General features: G+C 48.9%; 1 protein-coding gene across 3 annotated transcripts in view; it reads right to left on the reverse strand.

Moving 5' to 3' along the window:
- SOBP (sine oculis binding protein homolog) overlaps positions 1–14,299 on the reverse strand; it is a 95,184-nt gene that overhangs the window by 36,266 nt on the left and 44,619 nt on the right. For 2 of the 3 annotated variants that reach the window (XM_038176184.2, XM_072036135.1), the window contains exon 5: positions 3,162–3,257. The exons of the other annotated variant lie outside the window; for it this stretch is intronic. In XM_038176184.2, the coding sequence (XP_038032112.2) occupies positions 3,162–3,257 (96 nt within the window). The remainder of the gene's footprint in view (positions 1–3,161; positions 3,258–14,299) is intronic. 3 annotated transcript variants of the gene reach the window in all.

The following is a 14,299-nucleotide window of genomic DNA, read 5'->3' on the forward strand; positions in this document are numbered from 1 at the left end:
ACATATCTGGATTTAACACGGGGCGTGAACACCCTCGCCTAATCCCATAACCGCACAATGGCTTTCTGTGCCAACCAAAACCTTGATTTGTCTCCGCTTCTCCTCATGCGCACAACCACCGTAAGCACTCAGGGGGTTATTTTGCCCAAACTGTAACTCGTTCTTCTTCCTATTTCATCTCTCTCTGTCTCAAAACAAAGCACATGGCCGAGCAGCACCTCTCTACCCAAAGCACCTCCTCCTCCGGGGTATGAGCAATGAAGAAAACACACGGCCTGCAATTGTGCGGGCTGCTGTGCTTTCAAATCCCTCCAAGTCGTGAGGAGTTAAAGCTCTCGCTGCTGCCCCTGACCCAGGCTATTAGCATGCAGCCCGTGTAGCTCGGCTCCTGGCGTGCAGAGCCAGCAGCGCCCGGCCCCTGCATCCCTCCTGGCAGCGCCCCCGGAGCACGAGCATCTCCCCAGCCCGCACTCGCTGGAGCAAGCCCTGCTGGAAAATGGCAGCTGAACCCTAAAGCAAAGAAAGCACTTCTGAGCCTCGGCTTCCCAGCTCACCTGACAGGCTATCACAGCACTTGCTCTTGGCTGCACTAAGAAAACTCCAAGGATTTCCTGGTTCTCCGAAGCACGAATGAGTTTCAGTTTCTCTTTCCTTCCAAAATCTCAGCTATCCGCTCCTCCAACAGCAAGAAGTCAGCATCTGCCTTGCACTGGTAGCACCTGGGTAAGGTATTAGCACTAGAAAAATATTTTCTAGAGGAAGCAGCTGTCCCCACTCCTTTCCTTTGTATTTTTTCCCTCTCCCCACCCGAAGAGATAGCTGCTAGTAAAAACACAGGAATACCAACGAGCCTTCAGGAGAAAGACACCGTCTTACTGACCAGTTCCTGTGCAATTCATTTGACTCTCAAGCACATGTTAACATAGCATTGTTTCCAAAAAAGTGCAAATACAGAAGGCAAACCACTACCTCGCTGCGAAACATGGAGCATCTTCAACAAATAATAACACCAGATCCCCCCCCCAAAGCCACATCACAGCCCAGCATTGTATATTCACCGAAAATTCCTAAAATACACCTTTAAAGACAGCAGAGGTATATACTCATCATTTGTCTATTTTTTTCCCCCCCGCATGCGAATTGAGCACAGGTTCCATCCCTGCCAATTTTGTTTCCAATCGCATAGGAAAAATAGAGCTATGACAAATTGCTTTTATTACTTCCTTAAACAAGAACTGAAACTTGTCCAAAAAAGCACATGAAAGACTAACTTGGATGATTTGAGCTTTTGCCAGGCACAGAAGCGCTATAACAATGCAGCAACTTACATGCATACTGATGGAGGAATAATTAACTGGGCACCGAAAGAATGCTTGATTTTAACAGTACAAGGGGGGTTAATTGGTTCTTTGATAGTTTGCACTAAAGATAAAGCAGATTTTTAGTCAAAATAATACATTTCTTGTTTTGTATACATGCCGTTGTGTTGTCTCACGACCCTAGCCCTGAACTCCTGCAACACTGAGAGCCCTGCTGACTTCAGGGGCACGTGGTGGGCTGCGATGGTTCCTCAGACCTGGCCTGAGCTGGGGCACAGTAATTAAGCGTGGCCTCGAAGAAACCGCTCCACTTGCTTGGCACAGTGATTGTGACTACAGCGGGGAATCCCTTTTAGTGTTTGCCTCATGTCCTCGCCTTAGGACGCAACCCTGCTGCCCCTGAAACCAACAGAACTTCGCGAAGGATTCAAGAGGAAGCAAGATCGGGTCGTAAGGCTCAAATCCATTTTGGTCTGGGGAACTACACGGGGAACCCACTGACCCTTCTGAGTGACACATCTGGCTCTAAATACTCTGTCTCGACCCAGTGGGGGATGGCTCAGCACCGGGGATGCTCTGGAGGGTACATCAGCCTATGGTCCCCCAGTACAAGTGCCAAGCTTGTCTCAAAGGGACGGCAGAGTCTGGGCATCCCTCACAAAGTTCAGTAATCTCGGAGCTGCTTCCCATGCTGGGTCACGCCAGCTTGGGGGCTCAGCTCCCCTGGACATCCCCCCTGGGCCAAGGCTGGCGTTTAGTCCCATGTTTGCTGCAGGGGAGGCAGGCATGGGTTTCGGTGCGGTGGGAGCGCAGCTTGCTCTGCCACCACCACCCCCCTCCCGAGCATTAAAATTAGAAAAAAGGCACTGTGGGTTGTTCCAAAATCTAACCCAGCGTTACAGTTCTCTGCAAATATTTCCAGTTAGCCAAGTGACACATTTTACTTAGGTGCGGCCAAGAAGAAAGGCGAGTGTGAGGGAGAGACCTACCGCTTCATCTAAGACTCCATTTTCAAGCGCAGTGCGTGAATCTCTTTTAAATATATTGCAATTCATTCTCTGTTTACTTTAGGTAAACAGAAAAACTCATCGTGGAGCACTCATTTTCGCAAGCTAATCAAGAACATTAGGTCCCAACAGATTCATTTAATAGAAATATAATAGGCATTCCTGCTTGCTTTTAATCTTGCCTAGCTGCAAATGCTAAAATGAACAGCGAATTAACCCTGCCTTGGAACAGAGATCCTTTCGCAGCTGATATCGGCTCTCCTTCGGCTCGTAAACACTCCAGGCTCCCTGTCAGTGCTTTCCTGGCTTTCGCTCTTTCCCCGCAGCAGAGGAGAGGCGAGGAGAGGGCTGGGAGGTGGAGGAAGAGCTGAGCCCTACGGGAGCGCTGCCTGCCAGCCCTGCACAGCCACAGGCGCCTGAGGCGATGCAGAGCCGGGAGGTGGATGGGGGCAAGGGGGCTGGAGGGTCTGGGGGATCTCGGAGGGTTTCCAGGGGTCTGGGGGTCCTCAGAGGCTCTCCCAGCCACCCCCGACCCAGCTCGACCCCATGCACCGTGCCCAGCCAGGCAGGGCCACAAGGCCGCTCACGTTCTGTCATCAAACACAAGAGATTTTCAAGCAATTTGAGATCTTAAAATTGTTCACGGATACCAGAACTAGCATGACAACGCTAAACAGGAAAAAAAAAAAAGAAAAAAAAGAAAAAAAAAAAGAAAAAAAAATGTAATATTTCATAATGTATGTCATAATGAACAAAAGCCTTTCAGAAAAAAAGAAAACGGTTTTCACTGTGCTAAAGTAACAATCTAGACTTGTTGTAAGTATGTTATTCTTACAAGTAGTTCGCAGTTATTCTTGAAGGCAAGTCTTGGAGTTTCCTTAGCATAGTGCTGCTGGGGAAAATTTTCAGCATGTCCATCTTCATCTCTAGCCTGAAGGGAAATATAATGGCCTATTTAGGGACTTACAAATAATGGAAGGAAAAAAAAATAGCTAAAAGCATAACAGCTCAGATCATTAAAACAGACGGGAATCCCCAAATACAACATTATTAAAGAGTTTGCTTAAATATGCAGTACCCCTCTTAGATACAAGAACTTGAGGTGCTGCTTTCTTACCCAGCGTAGGTTGAACATGCAAATGCATTGCAGTGTAATAATTAGAACAACAAAAGACAACCCCCAAATGAAATATGTGAGCTGGAAACCGTGAGGAACTTCAGGGTTTCAATATACTCCATTTCATTTTTCAGGATTACATTACATACGTACTCGTTCAAACTTTTTGACATGCGTAAGCAATCCCTAGAGAATGTATTTTTCAGTTTAACATCAAGGCCAAAAAAAAAAAATAAGTTTTCATACTTCATGGTTTACATGTAACACTAGTGGAGATCAATGGACTCCCCCTCCGTGCTTAAGCGAAGTCCTGAAAGGAGCAATCATCTAGCAAGAGCAGCGATCCTTCAATCAGAGGCGGTAAAAATATTTAATTACGAAGATGCATGAAAAGTTCCTGCTTATTTGGAGCTGCACCGTTAATTAAGAAAGCCGAAGTTTAAATGGAGACATTAACGGAGCCCATTAGCACCACTGCTCGCAGACGGCATTTGCCTCCTCGTCTGCGGCGCTCTCTGGTTTCGGGCTGAAGCGAAAGGGAGCCGTGGGTGAGAGGAGGAGTGTCGGCAGCGCGCTCATTACACTGTTCATTTGGGTGACACTTGCACTCTGTTCCGCTCCGTCTCATCTGATCCCTGCCTGCTCGCTCTCTCCCTCTCGCAGCCTCCCCGAAATTTCGCAGCTGAGCTGTCTCCCTCGCATATGGCTCGCATATAATTATGCGCGTTCCCTTTTTTACACTGCATTAAAATGATGAGATCCTGGCTCCCTGCCAGCCTGCTTATTTAAATAAGCCCCGACGAGCTGGGGGGGAGGAGGACGGAGGGCTGGGAGAGGGGGTGACGAGGAGGGGACATGGCGGGGGCAGCGGGTAGGGCCTGTGGTGAGGGTGACGTGTGGGGACCTAGGCCGTGGGGCGTCAGCGCTGCCGACCCGTCCCCGCCTCACGCGGCCGCCTCTTGCCGTGTGTCACACTCCCGGCGCGGGGACGTTTTTAGCGTTGGCATTTGTGGAAGATATTTTGCACCTCGCGCTTGTTTGCCTCCAGAGAGGCTCCTCTAGAGCAGGGCTGGGGAAGGGGAGCAGCGGGCTGGCGGCGCTGGGGGGTGTTGGGGAACACGCGACGCCATTAGACCTCATCGACTAACACAAACTGTGCCTCGGGCCTCTGCTTGGCCGTCCTGGGGGGTTACCAAACTCTGCACACCGGAGATAATGCAATTTTTAAAAGTGCCAAGCTTCTCCGAAAGTGTATTTCAAGTGGCACCTACACCTGTGTGTTCGTACAAGCAGCGGGCAGCTTGTTATGTGCCTATCAGAGCAGCTTGTGGGTTTTGTCTTTCACTGCCTCAGTGGCTGCAGGGTGGGAAATGTTTGAATTTTCTGCCTTCGAACCACAAAGAAGAGGCAGAGTGTTCCCAAGCACCTGAAATCCCTTTTCTATGGACAAAGGCTGAAATGTATTCTTCTGGTTGTTAGCCTGAAGCCGAGACCTCTCCCACGTGATAAGGCCACCTCCCGTACTGCGTGGAACACCCAATCCAAAAGTGTTTCATGAAAAATGATAATAAAAAATAATAAAAAAGCTCATTTTGCAACCAAACTTTGTCCTTTTTTTCTCCTGAGCGAAGGAACATGGCAAGCTCTATGAAGCCCCTCCAAGCACCCTACAACTCAACGGGGGGACGAGCGGCTCCGCAATGCCTTGCGCAGACAGAAAGGTAGCTGCCAGCCCCACAAAAATGCTTGTGAAAGAAGCAAAACCTGCACGTGGCCAGGTGACAGGGGACAGGTGGGACCCTATGTGGGGCAGGGATGCTGTCGGTGTCCCCAGGCTCCCAAAATCCTACCTTGGCACTGCGGTAGACGTGCCGGGCCGCACGTTGCAGCCTGTCCCGGGGGCACGGTGTCAGCGCAGGCACCTCACAACATGAAATGGATATCGGGGTGTTTGCGGTGCACGTGTCAAAATACAGAGACAAAGCCCCGCTGACCTTGACCCGCTTGCCAAAATTGCTGGTTAAACAAAGGCTAGCACCTCTGCTGACAGCAGCGCGCTCCCTGCTTACCCACCCTCGTGTCATTTAACTCTGGATGCCACCAAAATTTCCTCGTCTTAAAACCAGTTTAGCTGCATACTGCCATCATCATTTACTCAGGCAGCAAACGTATACTCAGCTAGCTCCTTTCCGTGGTAAAGAATACCTGTCCTCAGCCGTCAGAATTATTTCCCCTGTTGCCTTATAGGAATTCATCACCACCATCTTCCCGTTGTAAATAATTTGTAGGAGGAAAGACTCTTACAACGTTCAGCGCTGTTGGAAGCGTGTTATGAGTGGCTCGGAGTTTATCTTGTCATTGCAATATTGCGATATGCCTGTATCTCTACTGGCTTGCCCTCAATCACTGCTGCACGCCAGCAAGCACCTGCCTCAGCCCCCCTGCACACCGGCACCTACAGCTTCTGCAGCAGGCCCCACCGCCGTGGGACGTATTTGGTTTAAAAGGAAGCAACTGGGGGGAAAAAATGCAAGCCTAACCTGTCATCTCTGTGATTTTTTAAGTGCTTTTCAACTCCTCAATTGTTACAGAAATGCTCTCATCAAAAATCGCACGCCCAAAGTGCTACCTGCAATTGATTGCATGTATGCAATGTATGGTACGACTGCTCTCAGAGCATGTTTTGTTCCAGGAGAAAAAAGGTTTTAGGACTTATTCTGAGCCCTGGGAGCCCACGGTGAGCACTCGAAGTTTTATCAGCAGAAATCTGCTGCAACTTTTCTGTGGCAGCACCTCTCCTGGGACTTCAGGTCTCTCCCTTTGATAGCCTGAGCTGGCCAGCTGGGTAGGATCCGAGAGGGAAACCTGGCCACCGCCACGCCGGGGACTTCTGGCACGTTACCCAGGGCGTGCTGATGGCAGGGAAGATCTACAGCTGCCTTGGTGGAGCTGGCTTGACTGCAGGGTCAGCGTGATGACGGGTAGCACAGGAAATCACGGCCTTTAATTGCAGGTTAGATATCAGGAAACCCTTCTTAATGATAGGTACAGCAAAGCTCCGGAGTAGATTGCCTAAGGAGGCTGTCAAAGGCCCATCACGGGAGGTTTTTAAGAGCAGATTAGGCGAACATCTGTCAGGAATGACATGCACGGCGTAGATCCTGACTTGGGGAAACAGGATGGATGAGCACATCTCCTCTCCCAGGTCCCTTCCCTTGCTGTTTCCTGCCCCCGAGCTTTGAAGGAAGATGGCAGGAAGGGTAAGGAAAAATAATTTGAAAAAGAACAGAAAGAGCGATCTGAAAGGACCTCTCTGAAAATAGCACAGCATTTGATGTTCAGAGATATGTGTACTCATTAATAAGTGCATCATGACAACTATCTTTGGCTACACAAACTGTGCTATCTGTTCCTAAGCCAAGCAGCCTATATTTGTGAAAGATGCCTGTAGTTTGGAAACAGACTATATATTAAGTCGAGATTTCTTTTTTTAACAAGAAGGAGGAAGAACAATCTACAGCAGAATTTCCTCCTCTCCACAGGGCTTCAATTTCAGCATGGATATTTGTTTCTCCTTCTCAGAGAAAAATTATCTTGATCCAGACAGGGGATTTCTTAGCTTCAGTGGCTTTTCACGCAGCCTTAGTACTGGGAGAGGAAATCTGTGCTTGCATTTTAATATTAAGGGCAGGATCTTCAGAGAGCGTAAGTCACAAGGCAGGCTGAACAGAATAATTTATCAAGATGGAACTTGTTAATGCGAAGCTTTCATTAAAACGGGACAACGCTTTTGCCATGAAACCTACTGCTCGGTCCACAAGAAGTTTAATGCCACTTAACCGAAACCACCTAACATCTAATTTCTTGCAGCGACGGCCGATTGAGTAATGCAGAGCGACAGAATATTAGGCTGCTTACTCAGTATAAAATTGCCACCTAATTTCCCGAAATGTCCTTTAAAACGGGTGAATCATGTGACAGTCACCCCCAGACGTATTAGCTGAGCATCTCCGGGAGGACAAAAAAAGCTGGGAAAGTCAAAACACCGCTGCTACCGAAGTGCAGACAGCTCCTGCAAGGCTTGCATCCCGTTGCGATGAGCGGAGGAAGTTCACATCGCCCCTAATACTTGTCCTGGGAGGCTGCCCCCTCAGATGGGGGCAGAAAGCCTGTTTTTTTTCCCCCACAGAGGTTATCCCTCTAGCCAGAGGGGCGAGGAATTCCTCCTCCTCCAAAGACATCTCGCTGCAAGCCGCAGCAATCCTCGGGGAGACCCTAATCCTTGAAATTCTAGTTCCCGTGGGCTGCTGCTGTCCCACATAATCAATTGACATGGTCCCTGCATTCGCTGCACCAGCAACGGTAAAAATAGTACTCAGCTTCCATCTGTTGAGCATTTTCTTTCCAGAAATGTTAACATACTCGCTCTGGACTAGCCTGGGGCTTGGTGGGAGCCCAGGGTCAGGAGCGGAGCCTGGCCAGGAGCACACCGTGGAGAGGACACTGCAGGGAGCGAGTCCTTCCCTTGGGGAAGCCCCTTTTAATTTTCTACAGGAGGTTTGCTCCTTGCAAGGACTTTGGGATTTTCCCGAATCGCAGAGCTTTGGAGTGAGCAGAGACCATTAGCTTGCTCTCTGCCCCCTAACCCCTACGGCTGTGATTTCTTTGCCCAGGCAAGGGGTGCCCACACTACTCACTGCTCCCCAGCCCGGGGGCTCCCTGCTCTCTGAGCACTCGGCGGTGGTCTCTGGAGAGCCTGCAGGTCATGTGGTACTAGCTCCCCTTGTTTCCAGCTGCTAAAATGCATTTAAAGACAGCTAAAAATACATTAAATACTTTCCTAATGTTATTTTTCCATGTAAGCAACTGCTGTAGCCACCGCAGGAATGTCATCTGATCGCCAAGGGGAGGGGAAGTGGTCCACGAGACAATCTGTCTGCTGGAGGTGATCTACAAAGTTAAAAAGAAATTGGGAACGTGCCCTCTTGTAACTTCTTTATTAAGTGCACGGAAGGAAACCAGGAGGGCTTTGGCTAGCTTCTTTCGCTGCTCCTCTCCCACAGCCTCAGCGCCGCTATTTAAGCCGGGAGCCGAGGTCTCGCCTACCCTGGAGGGAGACACCAGCGAGCAGAGGCGAGAGGAGCAGCATCAGCATCAGGACTGGGAGCCTGCAGGCAGCTCTGTGCTGTTTTGCTGCTGGGATCTGCCCAAAGCCTCCCTCGAAAGCTCTCCCTGGCACCCGGCTGCTCCTGGCTCCCATACATTACGGCACAAACTGCACCAGGCTGGAGTCCCCTGCAAAGCAAGCGAAGCTGCATGAGCACAGAGGAGGAAGGGAGATGGCCCTGCAAAGAACAGAGCCTGGGGTTCAACTCCTTGAAGGCTTCCTCAACAAGAAATGGGACCCTTTGGTCAGCCTGTCTCTTGGAAAGAGCTGCTGAGGCTTTCCTGTGGTATGTCCATGACGGACGGTGCTGAACCTGGACCCAGACTCCAACCTTTGCTCAAATTTTAGTTGCCACTGAATTTCTACCAAAAGCAAATGCAAAGTCTGGACACACCAGCACTGACTGCAGACTGGGTTAGAAAGGCCTTTTAAATCCACGCATCTAGGAAAAGGTTCGGTGTGGAAATGGCTGAGGGAGGCAGGGATCTGGCTCGTGTGATTAAAACGGGAGAAATTGCATCACTCCGAACACCCTGCAGCCTCCTCCACCGTGCTGACACAAGAAATGCTCTCTGACTTGAAAAATAGATGGTCGCCAGGTCGAAGCTGCTCTCCTACCTAAATCCATCCCACTCCTCCTCGTTGTCCCTTTCTGAACAGGTGTGAAAACTCCTGGGAAACAGGCGGTTTTGCTGAGGAAAGCTGCCCCAGAAAAATGCATTACGACAAAGAAGGAGAAGGTGCCAATTTGTGGAATGATAGGGCAGTGTTTCTGAAATTATCCTTGTCAAAGCAACTGAAGAATGTCACGTTCATTTTCTTGCATAACTGAAGCACACCAAAAACTCTGAACAAATGTGCCTGCAAATCTGATAAATAGTTATTTATGGATCTTTTCTTCCTTTAAATAATGCTTTTCCTCCAAGGGCTGTGCCTCAGAATGGTACAGCTTTACGTATTACATTTTTCACTCAATTTCGTGGTACAAAATTATCCACAGTTTGTATTTAAAATGCAAGCTGCAAATTCTATTATAATGTAGGTAATATTATAAGGGAAACAAAAGGAAATACTAATAACAGCGCTACCCCGGTGCCTGCTAAACTCATAACTTTCATCCTACTGTGTTTAAGAGACACTCAAAACTTGCACCAAAAAGAAAAAAAAAAAGAAAGGTTCAGCTTTCTGGATTCAATACACCTTTTTCTCCCCCAGTTTTGTTTTGTATCCTGTGCAGCAGAACCCTGATTTCCTGCTGGACTCCTCACCCTGCTGGGAAAATATTGGGATTTTCTTCTCATGCAGCTTGCAGGGCTGTACGCTTATAGCCCCTTCTTCTATCATTTAGAAAACACTTGGCCAAAATTGATGATGGATTTTAGTTTCGGTGTATCCTGAAAGAGCAATGGAAGGAAAATCTGCTCCATGAGGGGTGGAAGGAGCGAGCAGCTCAGCGCCTGGGGCCCACCAGCAGGTGAAGGCGGCCCAGACTCCAGCCGGGAGCTGCCCCTCCGCTCTCAAACTCCCCGTGAAGCCTCCTCTTCCCCTCACGTTCCAGACTTAGGCACCTTTTTCCTTCCTCTCTCCTGGATAAGCACCAAGCAGGCAGCTTCTGCAGCTTTTCCTGGCTTCCCTGGGACCGCGCCACCCTCCTGGTGATGTACGAGGTGTGTTCAGGTGGCGGTGGCCAGCGCTCGTTTTTCAAAGCCCACAAACCTCTGCCCGCCTCGTAAATTTTTAATAACCCGTTCCGAATTGTCAAAGAGTAAATATGATAGCGAACGCATCACACTGAGATAATTCGAAATAAACTTTGTTTATTGCCCCTTTGAACGCTTCTTCGACAAGTCACAGCTGCGTGGGACCTTCATAAAAGTGAGCCTACCCTGCTAATCTCCCCTCTGATTCATGGCAGGCCCGATTCGGAGACACTAATGGACTCTGCCTGACAGTTATTGCAACTTATTCAATACACAGCCTAAAATATAGCCGGGAAAGAAATTAAAATATACTACAGCCTTCCCAGCAGATTCCATTTTGGTAATGGGCAGCTCACGCCGGCGTAGCCGATCGCTCCCGACGAGCTTTCCCTCCCTCTTCGTGTGCCTCCCTTATCACAATTGATGGGGTAAAGGCATTTTCCAGAGCTTTTTGTGAGGTTCCCTGTCAGGTAGCTCAAGTATTGCTCTGCACCGCTGCCGTTCCTACCAGGATTCCCCAGCGCAGGGGAGAGGAGAGGCTCTGGCGCAGGGCAGGCACGCATTTCCAATCAGCCTGCCAGAGATGCAGGGAGGCAGAAAAACCAAACACAACACAGGGGGGAAAAAAATAATAAAATAAAAATCCTTGACTGTTGGTTACGGTTAGCTAAGGCTCACAGACCAAACAAATCGCTGTCCCTAATGAATTTGTTTCATTGCATCTGCGTATTTCGAGCCCCGGCGTTGTAAATACCCGAGCAACAATGTGGATTTTCTCTGATTGTGCTATCACAGATATGATTAATCATCTTGACTCTGAGCATATTATTTTATTTTTTTTAAAGCAATTGCAGGCTGGTTTAATGAACTCCTCTCCCACTGGCTTTTATAGACTAGCAATGATCAACATACCATTAAGATAAACCCCGCGCCCCATCCCTCCCCTCTCCGACAGCTTGCCTGATTTGCCTCCCAACAGTCAATATCCAATTAAGAGACCAGGGGCTTGATCGATACAGAAGATAACAATAAGACTTCAGCAGCTGGCACATCCTGCACGAACCCTTTTTCCTAATTCCCATCTTTGTGGCGTATAAACAGCGCTGCGCTTTGAATAAAGGCGGGGAAGGCAAAACAACGACCGGATCTGGTGGGCAAGGCTTCCCCTGGAATCGGCGGCATCTGTAAACTGCTCCACGATGACAAACGCGATGCTGTGATCGATGCCAGGCAGGCAGGAACCTATTTCTGGATTTGTTGTGGCCTTTTGAAGTGTGAACACAGAAATCTCCCCCTGCTTCGGCCACGAGTGACGTGCCACTTGGGCCATTCACACACAAAAACGGAGGGGCTGTAATATTTATTAAGGCAATCAGCTGTGAGCTGGGTGAAGGGGTGAGCAGTCTGCTGAGGGGGGCAAAACCGAGCAGGAATGGAGCATGTGCAGGAGAACGGGCAAGGAGAGGGTGAAAAGAAAGGAGGGGAAGCTGTGATACAAATGGCATCTCCTCCAACCTTAATATCATCTCCCAGCCTTTCTCCTGGTGATGAATGGCTGCAATAAAGGGCGGGATAGTGACAGTCAGGAGCAGGACAAAGGCAAAACCTGGCTGGTGGTGAGGAGCATCCATTATGCTTCCAGACACCCCAGCTGGAGGTCGGGGACGGGGGCTGCGACACCCCCGCTGGCTTTGGCTCTAGCACCACGTCCAGCACATCTCTCCCCCCCACCATTTCTGAGGCCTTTACTCAAAGCTTCACTTTCAAAGACAGGTGGATGTAGGACAAATCAGGAAGCCCCCTCCTTTTCCAGGATTTCCACTTTTCTTTAAAGTTAGGGGCACAGAGGATGCTACACTCCTACTGACAAACAGGACATAACTCAAACACCTCTCAGCTTGCTCCAAATATAGGCAAAAAAAAAGTTATTTCTAAATAACTTGCCTGTGTTTTCCATTTTCTATTGCAACCCCTCCATCACCCGGAGGGACTCCAGTAACATATATCATGCCTAAAACCAGGAAACTGCCTGCTCAAGCCCATAAGTTCAGAGCACACAGACCTTTTCAGGCAAGCAACTATAATTTATCTTCCCAGCTTGCCTTGGGATTTGCACAGTCCCATTCTGAGCTTTCTCCTTTCTGTCACAGTAAGATGAAATCTGCTGAAAAATCCCTTTTCCTTCCCCGTTCCCCTCGCTGCCTTCTTCCACGGGGAACAGCTGGGGGTAGATCCTTGGCCAGGCTTCTGCGCTGACAGGAATCCACTGCTCTCCATTCCCCAAAGTTTACTTCAAGCCCTAGTGCCTATCTGACTGCGGTTCTGTTTTCAACTCTGAGCATCGTTAATACACATATATGTATAAATACGCTATCCTACCTCTTAAAAGAAAAGAGATGGGGCTAGGGCATTCCTGTGTGCACCTGGGAGCTGCCAAAATCACAGCAGCCCCCAGATCTTCCATCCAAACTCTGTTTTTGAGGCAGCCAGGTGGCTTTGCAATGCTCAGAGAGTGAGGTGCTCCTGGCGTTCCTCTACTCCCAGGCTGTAAGGCCAAAAGCTTGACCCTTTGTCACCAGCGCAGAGAATTATGTATCTCATTTTAGGGCAGAGTTGAAATGACACGTATGTCTAAGCAAAGCCTGGAGAAACTTGTAGAAATACGGCCTTTGGCCTCTCATCCTCCACGTACAGCTCCACTAAGTCCCTGTTGTTTAACCGAGATGTAGAGGCATTTATCTTGGACACGGTATATCTTACAGCAGGAGACAGCAAGGCTTGGGGGAAACCAATGCTCTTGTTCCTACCGCTGCACGGAGGTAGAGAAGCATCAAGAAAAGAAACAGCTCTAAATAAACACTTTAAGCACGTTGATACTCTACTGAATATTGCTTCTAGCTGAAAAAAAAAAAAAATGACATAACTTTCTATTTCATACCTGACCCCGTCAAAATCCAAGACCCAATTCTCCTGCCTCCATCCAGCCATCGGGTATGTTAAAGCACAAAAAAGGGCTTGACCTTTGCTTCAGTCTGTGCCTCAAGTTTCTTTGAAGTGAAGCCAGCACCTGCGTGCCTGTGCACACCCACCGGCAAAGCTGAGCTTAGACAAAGGCCAGGGCTAGCAAGATATTCCCCAAAAGATGTTCAGCTCTGTTTGGACTCAGATGTTCAAGACGGAGCCTGCAGGCCACCAGGCAGCACCATGGGGCCGTGCTGCCCGGCACCACTGGCAGAGGAGCACCACAGCAGTGGCCACCGTTGGCTTTTCTTCAGCTGGTCAGAAAGGAGAGAAGCCAAGGAGCTGCCTTTTGGTACTCAGGGTGTGAGTTCCAGGAACAGAATTATGATTTAATTACGTCTAACCATGTAATTAGCATGCATGTCAGTTTATTCCAGGCATCTTCACCATCTATTCTGTGAAACGCAACTTGGTGACTTTTTTTTTTTTATGTGGGGAATGAGATGGAACAACTATTTGCCTCACTTGCATTGTTTATATCTGAATCGTTGAATTGTTGCTATTATTAATATTAATCTGATTACCCTAATTGCATGTGTTAGGTCTTTTTACAGTTGCGTTCCTTCCCGAATTAGACTCGTTCGTGCTGCCCCATTGTTCCTCTCGTTTGTAAAAGCTGACGGGGAATGACTGGCACCGAGGAGCTGAAACATCAGCTGCTTTGCGGGAAGGGGCCATCTACGACGTCCTCCAACAACTGGCACGCTTCACGGCGTCCAGCGGCAGAAAACTTCACGCAGCAGAGGCGAGGCTGAAAAAAACCTGGCCTGTAACACATCCTTTCAAAGCAGCCGGGGTCTCTTTCTGAAAGCCTCGGTCATGTGCCTGGCACTGCGTCATATGGTGTCTCTCTTCCGCCATTTGTTTATTTGCTTCTGGCAGTTTTGGCAGTGAGGTATCGGAGTGAAATGCACACCACTCCATACATATGGTGGGAAGAATCTAGTGCATCAGCTGAATGCATGCCG

The sequence above is a fragment of the Anas platyrhynchos genome, chromosome 3, assembly GCF_047663525.1.
Source record: "Anas platyrhynchos isolate ZD024472 breed Pekin duck chromosome 3, IASCAAS_PekinDuck_T2T, whole genome shotgun sequence".
In the NCBI taxonomy this organism is placed as follows: Eukaryota; Metazoa; Chordata; class Aves; order Anseriformes; family Anatidae; genus Anas; species Anas platyrhynchos.